Consider the following 25,759-nt stretch of genomic DNA (forward strand, 5'->3'; position numbering starts at 1 on the left):
ACTGTGAATGAAGAATATTTTCTTCTCTAATTCAATATGCCTTCCGAAAATCAATAAGCATTTACCACAAGAAATTTGATTCAAGAAATGCCTTAATTTAATGCAAAAAATATCACATTATGATGGAGTTTGATTGTCTGGGCGGTCATATGTGTAGATCGATTTATGGGCCTATGCGTCATCCAGAACGGTAGTCTCCAGGTACGAAGGCGAGATTCTTAGACTTGCTTCAAGCTGCAGCCATTGAAGTTTCATGTGTTTGCAGTGAGATTCATTCTTGAACTTTCAGAGTTCGGCCAGTAAACAGCGGACAAAATGAGATGTAGGTAGTCTAGCATGCTACACTAAATAAATTCTAACTCGCCATGGGTGGGGCGTGAACAGCAGCATTGTTGGCATTGTAGCAGAGAAGAATACGCTATATACAATATTATATAATAGCAACGGTTTCATGCTAGGTATTTGATCGGACTTGTTAATTTATTAATTCATTAAGAACACAAAGGCTACTTAACCTGAGAGATTGTCGTGTTCGTAGGCGATACTTTAAGAAAACTCGGCTTATATTTACGTTATGCATGAGGTTGTGTACTTTAATCAACTAACTAGCCTAGGAGAGGGTTGATTTTGTCGTGACATTTTATAGGAAACTGACCCATATTTAGGTTATACATGGGAAAATCTAAAATTAAATACACCTAATTCTATTTGCCTGGATTCTTGGAAAATGTTGTCCATATGTATGAGGTTAAATATTTTAAGTTTAAATATTTTTTAAAAGAGAATTGGGAGAAGTGAATTAAAACTTGCGTCGTAGACACTAAAAATTATAATAAATGAGCTTATCAAATTAACATACTAGAAACCTGAAGAGATTTTTGGGGAATTATCACAAGATGCAATCACTTGTTACCTGCAGTCATTTGTAATATCACCTTCAACGTGTAATGAAATCATGACTACATAAATGTACGAAATGCTACCAACATTTAGTTAATTTCAAGACAAGTCATCAGAACTACACACCAAGTGCGAAAATTAACATCAACAGTATGCAAAAATATATATCATCATATTACTCTGATAAAACAGAAAGTTGGTAAAGCCAATCAAAAATTTTAAAACTTACTTCAATTACATTTGGTTTTAAACTTCTGCATTAGCACACCACTTCCACTTAACTTCTGAGCAGAATGTTCCTTCGAAATGTTTTGAATTAATTGCACCTAGCACCCTAAGTTGTTTAGCCTAAATAACTCCATGGAATTAGTTTCTTTTCGTTTATTCAAAGGTACTGAGCGGACGGTTTCATAATGAAGGACCATTAAGTTCTTTAAGTGCTGCCGATTTTTTCCTTTCCCTTTTGAAGTAGAGAGAGAAACTGTTAACTGGGAAACATATAAGTTCAAAGGCCTCCTTCGTTTGAAGCATTTTAATGATTGTTAACAGCGAAACGTCTCAGTTGCGATTATTGGTATTCAATCGAAACGCAGTGATCGTTACACTTCAACTACCGATCATTTCGCGGAACGATCATCGAAGACCCATCATTTCGCTACGTGATCGATCGAATCAAGATGGCAGCAATCTTGCTGTTAAACAGAAGAAGAAATAATTCAATGTGCTACGGTAACTATGATCTATAAGAAATCCACTCGATCTGCCTGGAAAATGATTTATCCATTAATATAAATTACCTTAGTCGTCTTTTATAGGTAGGTCATTTACTATAGTCGTCAATTTAACTTTGTGTTACTATGGAAAAATATTACCGTTAAATAAAAAATTTCTTTCATATATAATTTTATATCCGTTCTATTATTATTATTATTATTATTATTATTATTATTATTATTATTATTATTTTTTTTTTGGTTTTTGATTTCTTTTTACACAGGCAGCTAATTTTAGTGTAAAGCAATTAAGAAATAAATTTTTAAGTTCCACAAACAGAGAATCTGTTTGGAAAATGATTTATCGATTAATATAAATTACCTTAGTCGTCTTTTATAGGTAGGTCATTTACTATAGTCGTCAATTTAACTTTGTATTACTATGGAAAAATATTACCGTTAAATAAAAAATTTCTTTCATATATAATTTTATATCCGTTCTATTATTTTTTTTTGGTTTTTGATTTCTTTTTACACAGGCAGCTAATTTCAGTGTAAAGCAATTAAGAAATAAATTTTTAATTTCCACAAACAGAAAATCAGAATAAGATTGATAACTATTTGATTTAATCAGTCGTTGAAATTATGCATGCTACTGAATGTCCGGCGTTCTTTTTAACATTTTTATACTTTGAGATTTTTTAAAGAAAGTACACATTTCTTGACATATTATTATGAACCACACTATAAATTCAATAAACCAAGACCAAAAGAAGTATGTCAACTAATAAAAAATATAACTTAATGAAATAGATGAAATATTATTTTGAATTTTGTGTTTCAATGTTCAGATTGATTTTTTGAAAGATTTAGCTTTAATTGACTTTTTAAGACGATATTCTGTTTAATGTGAAAATATGATTTTCATATTATGTTTAAAACTTTACAGAATATTCATATTTCAAGTACGAAATTGATTTATTTTCTAGGTAAGTGAGGCTAAAATGAAAATTATAGACCTAATGGCATGATGGCAAGTTAGTACTCGCGATACTTTCAGGGGAAAAATTAATACTTTAACAGAAGTCTTTACATCTGGCTAGATATCAGGACTAAACTTTCTTTTTTTTAGGGGGGGGGAGGATAATATGAAATTTTTGGAAGTATGGCTTGCCAGTCAGTATTTTAATCCTCCAATCAAAGCTTAATTTAGATTCAATAAAAGTCACAAGAGTCCTAGAATCACAGTAGAAAATTGTTATATTTTATATAATTTGATATAATTTAAGTAAATCTTCTCATTTATGTATATTTTAATGTTTCTGCTTTCAGCGATGTGTACATTTTCTTCTTGCCTTTAACAAAGATATTTCAAGCACTAAGAATAAATGGAATTTAAAAATAAAATGAATTTTATTGTTATTGTACAATTCAAATTACTAATATTTTTTTTATCATTACACATGAGACATTGTAATTGGGATAGCCTTTGATCTTAAATTTGGGCTGTCAGGTAATCATAACAGTAACTACCTATGTTTAAAAAAACGTATGCGGAATGTATATATACAGTTCATTATATTTGTAAAATATATGGTTTATACCATCAGAGGAGTGATTTCTATCTTTCCGAATGGTAGGAAGAAACATTTCTAATGAAACACTTTTCATGCAATTTGAACAGTTTATAAGAAATGCTATGCTCTGTACATTTTACTCTTAATATCATTCAAACTACATTGTGCGTCTACATTATTGTTATTAATGTTTTGAAATTTTTCTTCTTATCTTTCTTGTATTTTCCTTTTCTTCCTAAATTTTGCGGCTTGGGTTATTGATATGACTTTAGAGATTGTCATTGCTGCAAAAATAAATATATATTTATCACCTACCATTATTAACGCATTAATTTCTTAAATAAAATATTACCACTTGCTATAAGCATTTTATGACACATAATGGTCTATATTTGATCATACCATACCTTATTTACTGATATCCCATAATAACTATTTTCAATAAATGTTTGTTTGGTAAACACTATAGTAAAGAAACTATAATATTTACCAATCAAACATCATGCTATATCAATATTTATACCTTTATGTTCATCTGGAAAATTAAAATGAATGCATCTAAAACTCTTTTTCCATGATTAATTTTCATTTTAAACATAAGCTCATATATGTGCAGAAGTATGCAAGGAATTTGGCATGAACAGTATTTATCATAGTCACTAGCGTCAAACTTAAGACATTCATAAAAATACTATAAATTGAATTTACTGTATAGTAACAATTCTTCAGCTGTGCCATGTATAACTTCAAGGATATACTGACAGTTGTCAAGAATAGATGTTTTATGTGAGGGGGAGAAGAAAGTTATAATTTTTAATGCTAGAATACTGAAGAACAGTTATATACAAAAAAAACTACAACAGTATTACTAGAAATTGATATTACAAAGATATCAAATATATATTCCTCTTGAGGCGAAATTCTCAGAGCACAGCATTGTTTACAAAAATAAGAAATAATGGTAAGTAGAAATAAAATATGTTACTTATATGGTTTATACAAATAAAAAAAGCCTCACGTAGACACATGACGACCTTGTACGGCCTATTAAATATCCTTTTTAGAACAACAATAAACCGATATTAAATATTGTTAGATATTTACAACAATAAACTGATATTAAAATGTGCTATATTTATTGTTAGACTAACTACATATATAAACTGTTATTATATATACAGTTAGATTTCGTTACTTGTTGAAAATTAATTTTTTAAATTTAACATTGCCAAAACAGGGATATTTTCGTCATTTAAAACACTTTTGCAACTGGAAGTATATGACTGCGAGCAACGGTCGCAAAAATAAAGATCGGGTAAGGATTTTCAATCCAAGCAAGTGACCATATATATATATATACATACATATACACGTACATATACGTTTAGTACTGTCGATTGCAATAAAAAGGGAGACGCACAACTAGACGTTAGCAGCTCCATATACAAAATTTAAACATTTCTACGGCTACTCGTTTTTGACTTATGCGAGATACATATATACATCATGAAAAACGTTCTTTTTGAATCTATTTTACAATTAGTTTTGAAAGAAAAAGTCCTTTATTCTGTCCGTACATACAGACATTGCGCAAAAAATCGTCCAAATGGATGCGGGAACGATAAAAATGGATATGAAACACGATACCCGAAGTTTCTCGTGATCACAATACTTCCTTTATTTCTTGCAAGGAAGCAAAAAAGGCTACATTATGACAAAAATGCATCAATAAAATAGAAAACTGAATTCAACAGTACCCAATTGCAAAATCAGGCGCATATTATGGTAAAATAGAATGGGCCACTTTGATATGATATCAGAGCATACTGCCTAGGAACAGTCAAAATAAAGTTATATTTTTTTATTTTACTTTTCAAATGATCATAAAGATTCTGAATAAAGAATAATTTTAAATCAATAAAAGCAGTATAAACTAATTTGACATCATAATAAGTGCAGATGTACTTTTTATTGAACTATGAACTATCATCTAATTGTAAAAATGCTAGTGAACTGCTAGTAATTTCTTTTCAGACGTCTCTGGAGAAATTATCTTGCATATATATTAGACTTTTATTTGTGACCAAGGGTTACAATCTACAAGATTTTGAAACCACTGTTGCATAGAATAATGTTATATTGCACAGAGCTTCAGATTCGTTTTTTAATAAAAAGAAATTACTACTTAATAGTTGGAGAACTGTTCTTCAGCATCAATAGCTCCTTAGTATTTTCATCCTTTGTATCTTCGTCTAGTAGAAAAAAATTAATGTAGAAGTTCTGAATTTTCATAAGCATGAAGTATATTTTTTTCTAATTAAGATGTACTTTCATATCAGTTATTTTATTTCTAGATTATTGAAGAAATTTTGGCATAAGTAAATAGAAACGTCTATGTGTAATGCTAGTAATTTTGCTGCAAAAGCAACAAGTTTTATAATATGTTGGCATTACAACGTTTATGATTCAAGATATATGTGTATATTTGTTCTTTTCTTTGGAATCAAACTCAAGAAATAATTACGATAGCTCTGTGATTATTTCCACTCAACAACTAGGAAATACATCATAAAAGCAGAATGTAAGGTGACATTTTTTTCTATCTAAAGCAGAGAAGAGAGTTGTTATTTTAGATAGGTAAAGATTTCATGCACATAAACTTGGAGTCAGTGATTGCATCGTACATCAAAGGTAAGGTCACATTTAGCTGAAAAACGAAAGAGTAGAGGATGTCCATCAGAGTTCCATAGTACACAGATAACAGAGTTACAGCTTTAATTTTAAGAATTGCAGGTATTGGATATAACTCCAATGCCATTTACTATTATTTTTGGGTCTTTTAATATGTAATAATCTCTCCTTTTTCTGTTACTTTTATTAGGTTAAAATTTATTGCTAGTTATAATATTACGTAGGCCTGCTGTAAATTAAAGCTTCCGTCCAGACGGGATAGTGGTTAATAATGATAGGTACCATACCGAAAGTCCCGGGCTTGAATCCCGGAAAATTGATTGTAAGCGTGTAATGTCTGTGCGTCAAGTGGACACTCAAAATACACGGAGAGCAGAAATCCTTTTTAGAAGTTGGTCGCAAGGAAAGAGGAGGAGAAGAGTAGAAGGATTAGTATATTAGGAGGCTCGGAAAAAACCTCCCAAGTATTCTCTTATGGAATTCCATTGGGGAAGAAGTTTAGCAATTAGCAAGGACAGGTGATACCTAATATGCTCAGTAGGATGCACAGGTGCCAACCTTCCCTTAACCTGTACCTGTAAACTCAAGGATTTATATGTATAGTTCATTTTATGATTTATAACATAAATTTCTAACCAAAGCCAACTGAACTCTTTTTCCTAATTGATTAAGTCAACTTTTGACGATTTCCCGTACCTAAAAGTCTTATGTGTTTGAGATGTTCTTTGCATTCTAGTTCTTTGTGCAATAAATACAAAAGAAAACGTCACGGAGTAGTATATTTTATTTTTTAGGAACGGTAACAACATACCAAAACAGTTGTTAGTACCTTAAAAAATTAAAAATATTTGCGCATGTTATCCAGGGTTTTTTTTTTTTTTTTTTTTTAAAAATGTAATTTAGTATTACGATAAAATATTTCAAATGCTTGAGAGTCATTTTGCAATCAGCTGTTCGTGAGATATTTGAGGTAGCTCTTTTAATTTAGTTACGAAAATCGACTATCCTAAACGGGATGGCTTTAGTTCATTTAGATAATCGAGGCTTTATGCTAAAACAACTTCAGAAATAATCTTTTGATTAAGAACTCAACAGATTATTAGAGTATAAGCCTATCTGCATGCTTATTCTTATCACTTTACATCTTTCATTTTTTTCTAGAATGAATACACCTGTTTGCTCTTCAGAAAATCTAATATATTATCTAAAAAACAAACATGCATTTGCCTCAGATAACGGTTTCTATATAACTCTCAAGCGCAAAAAAAATTTCCCACGGATAGTTGTCCGCGTGCATAAATTGTAGCAGTTTTTTCAGCGTCACCCGAGGTAAATAACGTTATAAGTTATAAATTCCTTTTATTGCATATTCATTATCTGCTGCACGTTAAAAATGATGAAATTAGTTATAGAGTAATTAAAAAAAACTTATACAGAAGCAGAACTGAAAGGATATATGTTAACCATCTATTCAAATTTCATAATTTAGACATTATTACTAATAAAATGTACAATTTAACTCCATTCTTTTCAAATATTTTGAATTTAAATAATGACCATTTAATATGTGGCTTATTTATATTCAGATGAATATAGTTTATGCTAACTCATTTAAATAAACCTAACTCGTGTAAATGTTTTCGCATAATGATTCAAATTTGAACTTTTTATACCATTAGATTGCTTAATTAACTGAAACATGCTGAAACTGCATATGAAATTCATAAAATAAAAACATTTGTAATGATGAATGTATTTAATAGGCATCTCGAATAAATTTTAAATGAAGTTCGTTTCTCAATAGTTTAAACCATGTTCATTTTTATGTTTTTAATATTTCTAAGAAGTATCTTAAACAAGATTTTAGCTTCGATCATTGAATTCTACTTCTTTATAAATTTTCCTTTAAAATCATTAAACATTCCATTGCTTAATACATAAGCTAATAATTTAGTAAACTAATAGCATTTAAGTAATTAAAATTAGATTCTTACGTACTATTTTATGACATTCAGTCTGATAAAATCATGCATGCCCTTTGAGTAACCTCAGGAAATTTTCTGCGTTCAGTTTCGTTTACTTGTATTACATCATACACTGTAAAAACAAATCTGTAAAGTTACTAAGAAAAGTCGTGGAAACTGGGATGCCATGGATTATTTGAGTAATCAAAACAGGAATTTTCTTAGTAACTTTACAGAGATTATACCTGTAATGGTTACAGATGTTTGACATGTAATGTTACAGGAAGTTATTCTGTAGGCATAACAAAGTTTTTGTATGTTGATTACCGAAGCATATGCCTGTAAAGGTTACAGATCTTTGATCTGTAATGTTACAGGAAATTATCGTGTAAGTATAACATGTTTTTCATATGTGATTTACCAATGTAAACATCTGTAAAGATTACAGGAAATAATAGTGTAAGTAGATCGTAATTTTTGAATGTGAATTACTAAAGGGAATATTTGTAGATTACTAGTGTTCTGCTTGTAAGGTTATTGCAAGTGATTATGTAAGAACATGTATTTTCATGTGAAATTTTAAAGGATATATATGTAAAAGTTGCAGATAATTTACTTAAAAGTTCTTCCAAATAATTATGCATATAGAACATATTTGTCTTATACAAAATACAAAAATGATGTATTCCTAAATATTAAATATTTTGATTGTAATATTACTATAAATAATTACACATGTAGAACATACGTTTTATGTGAAATGTCTACAGCTACTGCTTGTAACAAAATATGCTGCATTTATTTATTTGTGGGGAAAGGGAAGTTATGTAACTTTAAATATTAAGTTTTTTTTTTTAAGGAAAAATACCTTAGATTTTCTAAAAGATATACAACATTTTCTTTCAAAATATTCCCAATGTTAAAAAGAAGCTCAAATTTTATGTTTTTCTTACATCTGCATTACTTTCCTTTATTGAATTTTAAGACATCTCAAAGTTACATATGCATCACGAAATAGCTGGAAAAAAAACTTGTGTATTAGACTTAATGGTTTTTTGGCAATAAATTAGTAATGTTCTAGAATTCCTCCGCTGAACACTGGTAGTTCGGTCCGAGGTTCAAATCCCGCGAATGGGCTGGTTGTATGGGTATTTTCATGGTTTTCTCCATGTGTAACATGTATATAAGTCAGTTTCCCTTCGAAAGTCCTCCACAAAGGCATTTCTCCACTTAGGCAGATAGTCCTAGTGTGCTTTGCCATACTTAAGTAAACTAAACCAAATCATTCTCCTTATACCCAACAGTGTAATCTAAAGAGACTGCAATTGGATATGATTACAGTAAAAAAATATTTTAATGAAATTGTTTCAATAAACAATTCTAAATATTTTTTCAAATTCTAAAAAAAATTACTTATGTAATTCAACAATGAACTTAAATTCAGTTATCACAAGTTATCCAAAATTATTTTCATGCTTAATTGCATTATTCATTTTAATTACAACATATAATTCTTTTAGGCATAAATGCTTTTTAATCTCTTCTGCTACTGACCATTAATTGAAATAATAGATTAATTAATCGGACAGTTGTACAGGTATTTTCCCAGATTTAAAACTTTATTAATAAATTACATTCTTCTCATTGAATACAAAATTGAAGAATTAGTTAGTCCTAAATTTAAATTTTCAAGTATTCCTTCTACTAAAACATATATTGCCTACAGGCAGCCAGACAATAAGCTGAACACTAGCATTTGGCTCTAGATTTAAATCCTAGAGAATGGGCTGCCTGTGTAAATGTTTGTGTAACATGAAGTTTTCCTTAAAATATTCCTTTCCTTGGACAGATGGCCCTCTCTTACTTTGTCATATTTCAAATAATCAATTCAAGCATTTAATGTAGGTATGACTTCACAACTTCGTCCCAAATTCTAACTGAAAAATTGAACAGAATCCCCTGATACTGTGTCTATAATACATGATGAATATAGAATGATCTTAAAAATTTAAGGAAGAAAATATAATGTATTTGGAAATGCCTTGATCCTATAATTATATTTTTCTCTGCTATGCCTAGAAAATTAAGAAAAGAATGTAAAAACTGAAGATAAAGAATTCAGCATTAATAATTGATATGATAGTAGTAATAAACTAAAAATTTTTTAATGAAAAATTGATAATGCATAATGGCTCCTTAAAATTTTAATTTTCTATCCTATTATTAATGGAACTAATTTATCACTATAATCAAAATGACTCAGATTTTCTTTCTTTAACTGATGTCAAAAACACGATGATTATTTCAAAATTCCTGTGGATGATTTAATTGTTCTCAAAATTTTCTATTCATTTATTAAATGGTTCAGATTAATGTTTTTGTTATCATTATTTCAAACGACTTTTTAAATCTTCGGGAAAAATGTTTAAATCTTCATTCAACAAAATTATATTTTTAGATAGATTTTTATGGAATAAAAAATTCTGTAAGATAATATTCATTCACACAAGATATTAACTTAGTATTTGCTCATTACTTTACAAGTATTCGATGAAGCCTTTTAGTGTAACATACAGGTTACATAAGGAACCATTTCATTTTAACGTAATATTCCATAATCATATATTTTATTTAAAAAAATATCATATTTTGAAAATATTGGATATTGCAATGGATTTCGACTCTTTATTCCAATACACAGAATATAGAAACAAAAATAGGTTTATTTTTATTTGAAAACTATCCAAAAGGAAAATAAAATAAAAAAATAGGTAAAATTTATATTATTGTTATTTTTAATTATTCATAGTTTTGAAGGTGCAGTCCTCTTCTTCTTAGGATTCAAAGCATGGCTCCTAAATAAAGAAAACATCACATTCGTTAGAAGTACATAACATATTCTAAATTTGTTATGTGACATTTTAATTTAGAATCTCTTCATAATAATTGCATGCACTTGCACATATTCCAAATGATTTAAATCTTTTTTTAAATTAAATAATTAAATTGCAAACAAGATTCCTTTTGGTCCTTTCATGAAATCATAAATTGCATGTATCATCCATTTTTGAAGCAAAAACAGTACAAATTTAAATAATTCATTTTGCAGAAAATAATTTGAGGTTTATTAGATATTTACTATATTTATTTGTAATATAAAATAAATCTGTAAAGTAGTTTTAATAATGATCAGATTTTTTTTAAGATTAATTTCTCTAGAAATTGAAATGTATTAAGGTAGCACTTCTCAATCTGTGGATCATACAGCTTGCCCTCATGGTCCTCCGAAGTTTCCAAAGGAGACAAAAAAATTTAGTTGAAAAATCTCAGAGTTTAAAAAGTTACATATGACAATCATCTATCACCTTTTCTCGTAAGATAGACATTTTATGAAATTTATGATTGGTTACCCTACTTACAGACTACCCACTCAGTTCTTAGTAAGTAAAAGATGGATTTAAAGCACTATAACTGTGGTACTTACCACCATATATCCAAATATACTATCATATATCCACTAAGACTGTGGTCTTACCATCATATATCCAAATATAGAAGAGCCATGCAAGAATTACAAATCATCCTTCTCATTAATAATCTTGAAATATTAGAAATATAACTTTTCTTCAATGGACTTAATTATGAAATATAACGGATTTTAATTATATATTAAAATATAAGTGTACTAGTAGTAATATATGCTAAAAAATTGCTTTCGGAGGGAACAGCAGCAAGGTGATTCACAAATTATGATAATTCACATAATCTCTATTCGAAAAAAGTTTGAGAAACGCTGAAACAGGAGAATAATTAAATTATGGTTAATACTGGTAATTTCAGCCATATGCTTTAAGCTTGATGATCAACATTAAAAAATTCTCAGAAAGTGTTAAATCAAAAACTACTTTTCCACATAATATGAATTTATACGTAACGGCATTTAATACTTAGCTCACTTGCAAAATATACAAAATTTTGAAATGCATGTATATGTATAAGGCCAATAATATAATTATCAATGAACATCAATTAATGCATGAACTTCAAAACTTACACAATTAACAAACACATGAACAATGATGTTACGTGCATTCATCCTCTGAATTAACTAGTCAGTTTGGGTATTTTCTATCTTAGATGACTCAAAAATTGATTGTGGATTTAATATTTTAAATGTTTCTCTCATAGACATTTTAATACTTGTATTTTTTACATAGAGTGTCATCTTTAGTTTTACAGATATTCATTTGTTCACTTATTACGATTAAGTTTTACAGACAGAACAGATGATACCTGATTACATTAAGTGGTATTTAAGACAAACTTACTTACTGGTACTTAACACAGTTGCTAGAAAAATATTACATAGTGAAAGACATGGTACAAAGTCAGAATCTGAAAACTTATTGACTTACACTAAGCTATTTAATGCTTGAAATATTTATGATTAGATAATATCTTTTACATCATCAATATCTAACAGTGATATGATATACTTTAAGTATACAGTAAAACCACTCTATAACTTTTCCATAATTTTGTACAATTTTGATATTTAATGGAGGTGGTTACTTCACAAAGCATGATTCTCAGTGATAATTAATATCAAGGTTTGTATCACCAGAATACTTGACATAATCACTTAAAGAGGTATAGTTGCTAAGGAAGGTTTTTCTATACTTCAAACAATGGTTTACATATTTTAAAAAGTATATTTTTCTGACACTGTTATTTAAAAAGTATATAACTCCTTCTACTCTTAAGCATAAAAATTTGAAATTTTTATGCTTAAGAGTCATTCATTTAGTTGTAACTTACAGGAAGATATCTTAAATGCCTTTAAATGCCTAAAATGTTTTAATTTATGAAAAACAGCAGTTAGAGTATATTGAAGGGTGCTCCCTGTATTATCAAGGGAGTGCAAGTTTGTGCGATTCTCTGATGTTTTCTTAAGTGAAAATAGGTCGATGTGTACATGGATAAAGTCAAGGGAGTGCGCGATGCCAAGTTTGTACAATTCACAGATTTTTTTTAAGTGAAAATAGGTCGATGTGTACATGGATACCGAGTATGTGCAATCTGTCTTCGTGTAGCGGTGGTTTTTGGCACACAAATCGTCGCTACACAAGCCAAAATAACATGGTCAAAGAATTGCACAAACTCGGTATCCATGTACTGCCAAAAATCGCCAAATTTTGCCAAGGGGCACCCATAAATATGCTTTTATCAAAACAAGCTTTAAGGCATACTGTTAATTACATTTTAAATTCCAGTGATTTTTCAACACTAGTTCAAATACTCTAAGCATATGTTTGCATAAGTTACATAACTTTTGCATCAGCAAAATTTATAACTTAGCAAATATGAACTATGAAAAAAATATTTGAGCTTACCTTGACCCTTTGGATTTACTAAATCTATGACACTTTTAACGCCAAAGAAATTCGATGACCGAAAATACGCGATGATTTATTTAATCTGGTTTTAAAATGGGTCATTTTAAGTTTGGCTATATCAACAACATATTACTCAGTATTGTTGGATAGTGAATTTGTAATTCTTTTTCATTCTTGAAATATATACACATGACAGAATTGGAATAAAAATTTTAGGTTTTTCAGATGAACTCATAGATTGAACTAATTTGTTGAATTTTATCAAGTAGTTCTTAAAAATACAACCAACGATTAATTAAAACCAACTGCAATTCAAATGGATACTCTTTGTCAAAAAGGAGCAGTAGAACTTATTTTAAACATTCAGCAATAAATAGTTTTCTGAATACATTTTTTAGCGTAACGGCAGTTTCAAACATAATAAAGAGAACAACATTCATTCTAATGAGGATAATTTTGAAAATAATTCACATTAAAATATATCTCAAAGAGATTTTTAAATGAAAAGATGACACAAAAGAATTATTCTCAAAAAATACATGTTATCTCAGATATAGAAGAAATTTGGCATTGAGCTGAGTATTGAAATTAATATATGCAACTGACGTATCATTACTAATATTTCCATGATTTGATATTGAATGCTATAACTATTAAATATTAGCAAATGCATTTTATAATGAACTTTGCACCAAAATTTATAGTAAATTTATATGTAAATTTACATTGTAAGTACTAGAATGAATGTTGTACCATTTTATTAATATTTTACTTTTCAACAAGCATAAAGGAAAAAATAGAATTTTTTTTCTTTAATGTTCCTAGTATGTTACATCATAGTTAAAAATATGTCAAAGTCACGGCATTTCGATTGCCTTTTGTAAATGTTGGTTATAATGTAACTTAATAGATGCTTTATAAGTTGGTAAAGACTGTCCTGGATTAAAACTATCTTTAACACAAAAAATAATATACATTGAATACTTTTACAAATATGTAATTGCTATCCGACTATATAATCTTTTAAGGCGAACTTATCGCATGTATTAATGAAATGATATTCCATTTTTAATGTATGTTAAGTTATTTTGTCGAATTTTTTAAATATATTACATTTATTTTTTTCTTTTTCGTTGAGATTAATAATAACATACATAGTGTAATAATGCTCTGAAAAATATTTTAAAGCAGTTCACGCTGGGATTAATGATAACATGTATGGAATAATAATGTTACATCTGTCAACAAAATGAAAAATATGAATATTCTAACGCGATATGTTTTAAAAGATACATAAATATTTAACATGAGAAATTATTAGACTATAGATAGAACATTAATATTAAGCTTATTTGTTTTTAAACTAACATATTAACAAATTTGTTTCTGTTTATAAATATGAGCAGTTTAACTGCAGACACCTGCAGATGTAACGAATAAAAGTTGTTATTTTACTAAATGGAACACAAGCTCTGTGATTTGAACTCTAACAATAATTCAACACAGGTTTATTTAGGAGCATTAGAATTATAAGCTAAACATTAAAAGAATTTAATTATAGATAGTGTAAAGAACATAACAAATACATTACATAAAATTAGTAAAATACACGTCAAACACTATTTCGAACTTACCTCGACCATAGCAAAAATAATGGCTAACATGGCGACTACCGTTGAACTCTCCCGCTAAGACGCTGTTTTTCCACCTGCTTCCTGATTGGTTCTTCTCTCTCAGCCGTTTTAAGCCACGTGATCACACGTTACGGACAAAATCCAAGCAAAACTTCTTGAAAAACTCCTGTAGAGTTTACAGTTTCGTTTGGTTCTGTGTTCGTTACAGGTCTTTCCTTCGTAATTGTTCGCATTTCTGTAAAGATACAAGACTTTTGTCTGTAAACTTCGAGGTTTTTTTTACAGTGTAGAGCAAACGCGGATAATTTGTCTATTGGGTATTATCAACTAAATAAGATAATTTAATACCTAAGATAATTTTAATACCTAAGATCTATACTCCAGATTCGAGTTTATATGTGTCAAACATTCCTAAGGACATTTAGTTATTACAATACGAAATTTCACTTTTTCACAAAATATAGGAAATGAATTTCTAGATTTGTAATTGTTATCCATAGAATATATTGAGAAATGACATAATTTAAGGATCCCTTTAAATGTATATTATAAGATTTACTTTAAATGCATTAGTGTTTTTGAAGTTTTTTCTTAATATGATGACGTAATTGAAGTAAAAGAGATAGAATAAACTTTTTAAATTTTTACTTTAAATGGAAGTTATGCAAAGTAGTTAAAAGGGAATCACTTTATATATATTATTTAGACACAGATTTAAGCATATATTTGTAATACATCCTATTTAAACTAATCAGAGTGTACTGTAATCGATTACATGCTTCGGTTTTATTTACGTTTTAATAAATTAAAGAAATCCACTTTAATTAAAATGATAAAACTCCGTAGTAATTAATATGCGATTTCTAACTTTTTATGATGTGCTATTTTTAAGTATAGACTTTGTTTACAATATACTGATCATTATTTATAAAACGAGGCCGTTCTAATCTATTTTAAAGTATTCTTGTTTAGCAACAAAGTTTCTTTAATATTATTGCTATAGCATATTTTTGTTTCTATAAACACTACTGTAGATTTATAGGTTTTGTAATAGATGCTGTGATTTATTTCAGTGACACAAAAATGCTGCTTTTCTCAGTGGTTCTATTATTCGGTGTAAATGGTGAGTAAAACATTTTTATCATTTAAGAAATAATATGAAGCTTTAAGAATAATATTTAGATATATGTAGTTTTCTATTATATGTTAAAAAAAAGTACCTAGGAAATACCTGGTTTAAGTTAGCTTCATTTGTTTAGAAGGAACATTAATCAATATTCCTATAGTCTTTTATTTAAAGTAGTGAAGTAATAAAACCGATATTTGTTTACAGACATCTTTTAGAGTCTCAGTAGTTCATATTTGACGCTTTTTGTAAAAAATGACATCTATCCTGACTTCACTATACACAGCTGGTTGCGGAAGGTAGTTACTTTGCTAAAATCTTTAGCATTCAATTTTTATTTACAGTTTGTTGAGCCGAGTATCATTCCATTTCTACATTCCTAACGTTGGTAGAATTAATCTACTCTCTTGAAATTTTTTTAAGTAGAGTCAATAGTCCCGCTAAAGACTATTTCAAATAGACGTCATTTTCAAGAGGTTAATTACCGGGTATTGGTTGCAAATCTTAGTACAGTGTGCTCGATAATAACTACACACCTACTATGCACTAATACCAGAGTGCGTAACACCGAATTGTCCATACAGTTGTTAGAAAGTTTTAAAGCGAGTTTTAAGACTTAAAAATTCGTTAATGGGAACAATGTGGATATTGTATGTGAGCAACATATTGATCGGCTTGATCGGACAATGCCTGTAAATGTAACAGAGCAAAGGTGACTAAGGCGAATCGTATGGAGCAACAGAAAAAACAGTAAATTGCAGCTCAATACCCAGTGAACTTTCAGACATGTCTGCACTTATTCATCTTGCTCTCGAATACTTTCAGAAGTTGTTCATGAGAAATGTTGAAATCATGTGTGATTGTGTGATAAGTTTAGTTTTAGGATGGGGTGCGTGACCTCTTTCGGTGACAGAATGTCTCAAAACTATCGGCCTGCCAGCTCCCGAAGCAGAACGCTTGACGTCCTCTGCGGATATGAGTTGCTCTAGATTATTAGTGTACTAGGACTATACCAGTTTTGTGTAAGGCGCTGTGGCTGGGCTTTACACGCTTGTTCTTATCCTATCCTATAGGTTACATTCTTACACTGAATGGTACTAAGATTATATATATATAATAATATACAAAAGAATATAGTAATATACAATAGGATACAATCAACGATTCTTGTTTAAGGCATGAAACATTAGTTCGTATGTATATGTCATAACAGTTCATATATCTTTTGTGCTACAGAGATTCTGTGATACTATATATAAGAAATTCATTAGCATATTATCCACTTAGGAAGTATAGGGTTATTTTATACGCAGCACAATACAGTTCTCCGTACTGGGAGAGCGCATACATTATCTCGCAGATTTTCTGCATTTAGTGATATCCCTTAATTAAATATATGCTGAATGCTTGCAGATTGTTATTCGGAAACTTAATATACAGCCCTTCCGTTATTTGGCAGTTTTTTAAGTAGTGCTTATGGGTATCTTAATCGCCACATATGCAACTGTAAGTTTTTGAAATGCCAAATCTGTAAGCATATGTCGGGAAGGGTCCATGTCCAATGATGAAGCGTGTTAATTGTGAAAAGGAGATCTTTTGATGTATAATTACTTTTGGTATATGATAATGTGTGCGTCTTCCTTGTTAGTAGTTGTTTAAATACATTTGTTTTCGAATTAAGAGGTAAATGTAAAGGTGATGTATAAGGACATTAAAATTCCACTAAGTATAATTATTTATACGCCATTGAACAAAAATGACCTACCACTGCCAACACAACAGGGAAAAAAGCGAATAAAATACTCTGTCTCCGTATTAGCATTAAGTGATAACAGTTTTCAGATGTTTAAGTTATCTTTGAATAACATAGAATGGCAAGGTGTTTAACCGGGTTCATCTGAAGACTTTCTAAATTAACAGCTTAGAAACATATTTTTGATATTCCTTTACTTTTACGTCTTTATTGCAATTTCTTGAAAGCGACAGAGCTTTCATAAACCTGTACATCAATCTAAGATGATATTTAACTATTTTCTTCAAAAGAATGTTACACGTATCCGTCATACGTTGAAAAATTTCCATAACTATTAATAGAAACTTAAAAATGCTAAAAACTTTCCTTAATATGACTTTCCTATTTCTTTGAAAGATTGATGGTCAATTTTATATTTTCTTGTCAGTAAAGTGAATATGAATAAAGAAATTTCTGATTGCCGAGACTTCTTTCGACCGTCATAAGCAGTAGCGGTTAGCTAATTTTAAAACAAAATTATGGTATTAAAGCCCAATCTGACATGTGTTTGCCAGGTTTTGGGAACTAACAATTTCCTACCAAATTAGTACTGTTGGGTGTATAAATAATATTTCGCTCTTTTTTCTAACTGGTGCTGTTAATAGTATCGTTTGCATACAGCTTGATCTAAACACACCCTGTATTTGAAATGTTTGATAGCAACCGTAAATATTTAGTATTTGAAATTTGCTTGAAATGTAAACAATATTTATTTTTACCTAATCGAAAGTGTTGAGTTTTGTGGGCAAGGTAAGAAAAAAACAGCATTTAAAAAAAAGTTTTTTTTTTTTATTTAAAGAAAAGGAAATCCTCGTGCACCACAAAATATCACACGAGACTTACAAATCGTAAGTAAAAAAGGCAAAAAAGTAATAACTTCAATTTTCAATAATGCAATGAAATCATACACAAAGGGAAAAAAACACAAAAAAGGTAAATACAAAAGTATAAAACTTTATAAAGAAATCATTTACAATGTTTAAAATAAAAGTCAACAAAATCGTTGAAAGCTCGGTAGGTCGAAGCTGAACATACAAAATCATAACATTTCGGCGGCCAATGAATTCCAATTAATTTTAATATGTTCTTCAATAGATTTCTTGCTTTATCAAGCAATGGACAGTCAAAAAGCAGATGGAAAACATTTTGCTGAACGCTAAGATTGCAATAACACAAATTGGAAGATGTCAGTTTATATCGTTCAAAATAAGTATTAAACTTACCATGTCCAGACAAAAATTGCGTAACTTTAAAATTGAGCAACAAGTCCTTACTTTTTAGTCTTTCAAAAATAGTTGGGAAGAATGTTTTTGTAACAGATCCTTTATCAGAAGAGATATAATCACAGTTACACTGCTCAATCATTTTAGCTTTGAATGTTTTTTTGAAATAAGATTTTGGAACATTTACATCAACATTAATATCATTTTTAGTTGCATTCTTAGCAAGCCAATCAGCTCTCTCGTTTCCATAATTACCCGAATGACCCGGACGAATGTAAAAAACACTAAAATACCCTTCTTCTCCAGATCTCCGAGAGACTTCTGTATATTAACAATAATATCATTACATAAAGAGGTATTTTAAGGGACTTCTGAGAAGAGAGTAAATCCGTACTCTCCAGGGAAGAGAGTAAGTAGCTGGAACCACGTACGTTCTGGCTAATTATCTACTTAATTGCAAACTTAATACACAAAAGGTCATAAATATATACAGTACATTCATTTCTAATGCGAAATTCGTGGCACTCAATTTCAATATCATCTTCAAAACTAACGTAAGTAAAAACAACTTTATCATCAATACTACTACCATCCGTATGCAACACAAGTGAGAACGAATTTACATCAGTGTCCATACTGAATCTGTACTGGTTGTCTTACAGAAGGATGTGGAAGAACAGACAAGGGCAACAAACTATCAAAATGAGAACTGGAGCAGTTTGCAAGACTATTCTTGTAATCTATAAAGGTCAGAATAAACAAATCCAGCGGTGGAAATCTGGCAAGAGAGAAAACAGCATTGTAACTAATAGTTTGGTAACCCCTTATAACTCGCAGTAAAATTCGCCTTTGAACTCGAAGCAGGCGTTTAGAGTTAATTTTCGTTTTTAGAGACAATCCCCAAGTTCTACATCCATATGAAATAAAGGGTACAATGCCTTGTTTATAAATAACTGCGCTAACATTCGATTTAACACCAAAACTATTACATGCAATTCCATACAGCCCACGCTGAAGTCTCTCACATTTATTAGAAATGTAGGAAATATGCTTTTTCCAGTTTCATTTGATAATATTAAATTAAAAAAAAACAGCATGTGCGAGAAATTTTGCTTCATCACTGAAAATTAGGGTGAACATACTCCATCGTATACAAATTGTAAACTACGGTTTGGGTGATTTTAAAATAATGATTTTTGTATGCATGGAACGATTTTGAAGAAAAAGAGCATAGAAAACCAGGAAACAAAATCTGTTTTAGCTGCCGCGTGAGACAGTCAGTCTGACAAACAAAAAACAGAAAATCAATCTGAACGAAGCATTGAATCAAAAACATCTAAAATACGTTGAAAGACTCGATAAGACTGTTTTCCAACATGGCAAGCCTAACACATATGTTACAAGATTAGTGAAAGAAATTCTAGAAGCAATTCAGTTCTCATAACGATATCAAAAACTGGCTTGAGAACTAAATTATTTAAAAATAAACTTAGATTTCAAAAAAGCAATCCTGCTTATAAGAAATGAAATATATTTTGTCAATTTTAATATAAGTTTGACATATAAAGCTGAACTCGGGTAACATAACGCAAAAAGTTATTTCCGAATCTGTAAGCAAATGATGAGGAAAGATAATAATTGTTATGTAATTAATCTACAAACAACATTCTTTAGTCTTATAATAAAAAGAAAATACACTCTTTTTTTCGGGCGGGGAGCGAGAAAGAAGCACCATGAAGAAAGTGGCTTTTTTATTGAAATTAAATATGCGTAAAGCTTTCACACAGGTAATGAAATGATTAGAAATACAAGGCCATAGGACACATCAATGGCTAGCAATTGCACATTGAAGGTTCAGAACAGTAATTAGTGAAATCCCCCTCTCACTGCAATGTATGCATCTAAAAGTTAAAGTAAAGAGTGTTGCAGATTCATGATTCTACAACCATTCTGCAAGCATTTCTCAATTATTACGCCAAACCTGAGATATTCTGGGGCCTCAAAATTTGATGGCTTCTATGTCCCATACCTGTTCGATTAGCGAAAGATCTGCTGATCTTGATGGCAAAAGAAGAGTATCATCAGCTCGGAGACAGTTCACAGACATGCGAGGCATATGGGGTTTAGCAATATCCTGTTGAAAAATGGCTCCAGGATGGCATGTCATGAAGGGTAACGCAAAAAGCCGCAGGATGTCATTAATATATAGTTCAGCTGTTTAGCATGCAAGATGACTAAATTAGACCTACTGTAGTAAGGGATAGGAACCCTCGCCATCACATCAGGGGTGTGTGCCTCTGTAAAATAAAGGCTGGCTGGGACCGCTGGCCGTGGCCCTTCCACACAGGAAACCGATGTTCATCTGATCCAAGACTAAAGCGGGATTCATCGCTGAATACTGTGCGATGATAATCATCTGGCAGCCACGGTGATCGGTTACAACACCAGTCCAAACGACTCTGTCAATGTTGTAGGTTTAAAGGCAGACGTCTTAAAGATCGCTGTAAGGGCAACACCCCCTCAGCGAAGCGCCGTAAAATGGTGGAAAGTGTCACGTGTGGTATGGAAGAGGCTGTAGCACGTTAGATAGAGGAGAATGATTTCTTTGGACCAGTGGTCTTGTTACCCATTCACCCGATTCTGCCTCGCATTCGGGCAACTTCACCTCAGAGCCTTGATTCTACCTTGAAGTAATCATTGTTGTTAGCACTTTTGCAGAGTCATATTCATACGGTGCAAGAGGCGGCATATTGCCTGGTATGAACAACTCGTTTCAGGCATCCCTGCTATGCGACCACGTTAGAAGGCGTTTAGTTGTATGTAAAATCTTTGGCAATGTCATAATGGCATTATTGGTTGAGTCTCCAGGGAATTGCAACCCCGGCAACGAGAAAAGACAAACCGTCCTCAAATGTTACCTGTTTTATACTATGCCTATGCTAGTTGTGCAAAAGAAATGTGCTCTGTGACCGAAGTTAACGCTCACTAAGTTAAGACACATTTTAACATTTAATTCCTTACGCTGCATTAACCAGCATCAGCAACACGCACTAACCAGTACCACTGGTAGCCAATTTTTAACAATACCGGAATTTATATTTTTTAGCCATAGCCGTAAAACCGGTAAGGTATACCATACAGCTAACACATAATTTTTATAATAGTTTCACAAATGCTCGTATTCTTTTACACACAAGTGGAGGCTGAACTTTATTATGCCTACTTTTGAATACTGTGAAATGATTTGCAACGTCATTTCACAGTAACACGTCCTATGTGATACTGTGTCAACATACGGCGATTCATTCGTCGTAAGTCGACAGTCGGTTAGGATAGCAAAAAATTTTTCAAATGTCTTTCAGAAACTTTCCAGTTCGACTTTGTACTTCCCAGATCTTGATATATCGTATAGCGATGTAACTTAGGGTTTGGATATTTAATTGATTATGACAAAATACGGGAGTGCATTTACCTTAAGATAGATGCCGAAGATTATCTTCGGGAAACTGGTTCGTGTTCAAGTTACGCGTGAGAAAACCACGAAAACATCATTCAGTTAGTTTAATGACGACAGTCCAGGAAAACCTACCAGTATTCAATAGCCTTATCTATTTAGCCACTTGGAAAATAATGTACATTGGAATGAATCAAATCGATCTCCATTCTTATGTATATAGAAGTGTCAATTTCGCGTTTGGGCCAAGTATAGGAAATTCGACGCGTTAAATTTGAAATAACGTTATGTATGCAATTAAATTTGAGTTAAATTTGAAATAACGTTACGTATACAATTACTTTATTTAAACCCTCGGCGATTATTTAAAGATTTAACAATCTTGCGAGATAGTTATAATGTAGAATATTTTCCAGTCTAGCAATATTTTTGTATTTGCCCGACCTCTTAATCTGGGTTTTTACAAAATCTTCCTTTTTATATTAGAGTTTTGATATTTTAATAATGCAGTTTTTTCCAGTTTCAATAATTAAAAAATGATGTTCATGGAATTTTTAATCCATTTAAAGTGTCTGCACTTGCATGTTGAAAATTATTTAATTATTGTTAGTTATTTTAAAAGATTTTTCTTTTTTCAGCTGTATTCGTATCTGGTTCAGGCAGCATAAACGATGCTGATGAATACCTAGATGAAGTACTTTCTGTCTATGTTCCGTGGGCAGTTGAAAAACAAAATCTAAAGCTTTATGAGCTGCAGGACTTTTCTCACAATGCACAGGAAAGATCATCTGATGGATCCGTTACAAACTTCAAAATTCTCTACTTTTATGGTAATTTGACAGGTATTCAGTCAATCTACAGAAAGAGTTGCGAAAGGCCACAGTGGACTGCAAGCAATATCACTGTTACATGCTCAGTAACTCTACCGCTCCTTGATGTGAAATACGAAGGCAGGCAACAGAAGGTGATTTCGACGTACAACAAAGCTAGGTTTATACAACACAATTTCGGACTGACAGCCTCCATTGCAGATACACAAGCTACTATAGAAATAACGTCGTCCCCCCATTTAAATCTTCCTTCAATTAAGAGGCTGCAAATGAAAAATGTAGGTAAACCAACAATAAAAATCATTACCGACGGTTTTACCGAAAATTTAGATTCCGAAATGATTAGTGAGCATTTCTTCCACAAGTACACTGAGATGATTCAAGAAATTTTCCTTCGACCTTACAGAAAAGCTTTGGACATGGCTGTAGCTAGTGTTCCTTATCCTGGATTGTAACTAAGTGTGGATTTCTTATGAATTTTATTTAATAAAATGAAATAAAACTTGCTTTATTGATGAAAAAACTTTTCTTTGTTTATTAAATTTTGCTAACTAAAATTTTAATTTCAGTGCAAGAATTACGCATTCTTCGAATTTATGGAAAAGATCGTGCAAAATGCTAAATTTGACACTTAAAGTAACTTTAAAATTGCTTCGAATTTAAATGAAACTGTAGCGAAGCGGTATCTTAACTTTAAATTAATAAACCTAAGAATACATCACTGCGAGTGGACTGTAAAATTTAACCTTTATTCGCGGTTTGAACTTTCGAACACAACACAGCACAAAGTAAAAACGACAGAGTTACAATTAGCGGTTTTAAGAATGCAAGAACAAAATGCGAACTACGCATACAATCTGCGCATTGCGAAATAATATCTAACAGACAGGCAGAGAGCTCTGGTGGCTGAAACATTCCGCCCGGCGTTGAAACATCGTTTCAAACTAAATAGCTTTTACAAAATGAAGTTATCATAACAATATTAAATTATGCAAAAATGTATCATCAAAATATTCACAAGAAAACATAATATGAAATTATGCAATGAAACTAAATTGTTCTCAAAACAGATGCACAGAAGCCTTGATACAATTCAGGAACTTATATAGCTAAAGCAAAGTAAAAAGTTATAATGCTTTAGGAAAAAAAACTTAATCGTTGATAGGCAAAACACTAAGTTTGTGAATTGGCCTTTTGAAAACTCCGTTAGCGGTTTTGATCTTCACGATACGCACAATATTATCTGAGCTAGGAAAAAGTTCCTGGTTTTCCTCTTCGAGACACAAAGCGTTTAAAGCGGCAATAAATGATTCTGATGTAAGATTACCTACTAATTCAATATGTATAGCTCTTGTAGTAAAACACACGAATACACAAATGTAGCATTTCATTGGTTTTACTCCTCGACCTTGCCTGGGCTTCACTTTAAATGGCCCGGCGTAGTCAATTCCAACTTTGGAGAAAACCTCTGACGGAACAACTCTAGACGATGGTAAATCAGACATTATCTGGGTAGATGTTTTAGCTCGTACACGATGACATTTCACACATTTCCAAATCTGTTGTCTTACAATTGACCTAGCGTGGATTATCCAATATTCTCTTCTAATTACTGATAGCAATAGCAGGGGGCCTGCATGAAGATGGGATTCATGAAAATGATTCACTATAATCTGTGTTATGTGATGTTTCTTGGGCAACAAAATAGGATATTTTCTGTCCTGCGCGATGTTGGATTGTCTTAATCTTCCTCCAACGCGTATAAGTCCATTCTTATCGATAAACGGGTTCAAAGCAAGGATCTTACTATTTGAGTTTAACGGTTGATTCTTTTTCAGAAGATTATATTCATTAAAAAACTCATCCATTTGAACTACTCTAACAATTGCATTTCTAGCGTATTGCAATTCTTCGATTTTAAGGTAACCCTTAAGTCTTGTTGCGGTAGATTTAGCTGAATTATTCGCAAACCGAAAACACCATGCGATGATTCTTTTAAGTTTCAAAAATGATGAAACTTCATTAAGGACTGGAATTTGCGAAGCGACTGTTCCAATTGAACAAGAAATATTTTTCCGTTGTTCCCTTAAAGACTCTTCTGAAAATGGTAAGTTGATAGAGAATGGAATATTATTTGAATTAAGCCACTGAGGACCTGTCCACCACAAGTCATGAGTAGAAAGCTCTGAAGGCAAAAGACCTCTTGATGCGCAATCAGCTGGATTCTCCTTTCCTTTTATGTGATTCCAATGTGATGAAGGTAAGACTGATTGAATTTCTGAAACGCGGTTGGCTACGAAGGTTTGCCAGCGTGTTGGTTCTGATTGTATCCAGGACAAAACTATCATTCAATCACTCCATGCGTAAATACTGTCAACATGAATTTGCAATGAATTCTGCACAGCTTGAACCAAATGCACTAATAGAACTGCAGAGCAGAGTTCTAAACGAGGAATAGA

General features: G+C 31.0%; 1 protein-coding gene across 1 annotated transcript in view; it reads left to right on the forward strand.

Moving 5' to 3' along the window:
- Positions 1-23,823, forward strand: part of LOC118183296 (uncharacterized) — a 69,761-nt gene extending 45,938 nt beyond the window's left edge. The window contains exons 3-4 of the mRNA XM_085808795.1: positions 15,918-15,998; positions 23,109-23,823. Of these exons, the coding sequence (XP_085664921.1) occupies positions 15,918-15,998; positions 23,109-23,755 (728 nt within the window). The 3' untranslated portion in view covers positions 23,756-23,823. The remainder of the gene's footprint in view (positions 1-15,917; positions 15,999-23,108) is intronic.
- Positions 23,824-25,759: the final 1,936 nt, after the last annotated feature.

The sequence above is a fragment of the Stegodyphus dumicola genome, chromosome X2 (genome assembly GCF_044657685.1).
Source record: "Stegodyphus dumicola isolate Sdum_Otavi_A_Nest chromosome X2, ASM4465768v1".
NCBI classification, from domain to species: Eukaryota; Metazoa; Arthropoda; class Arachnida; order Araneae; family Eresidae; genus Stegodyphus; species Stegodyphus dumicola.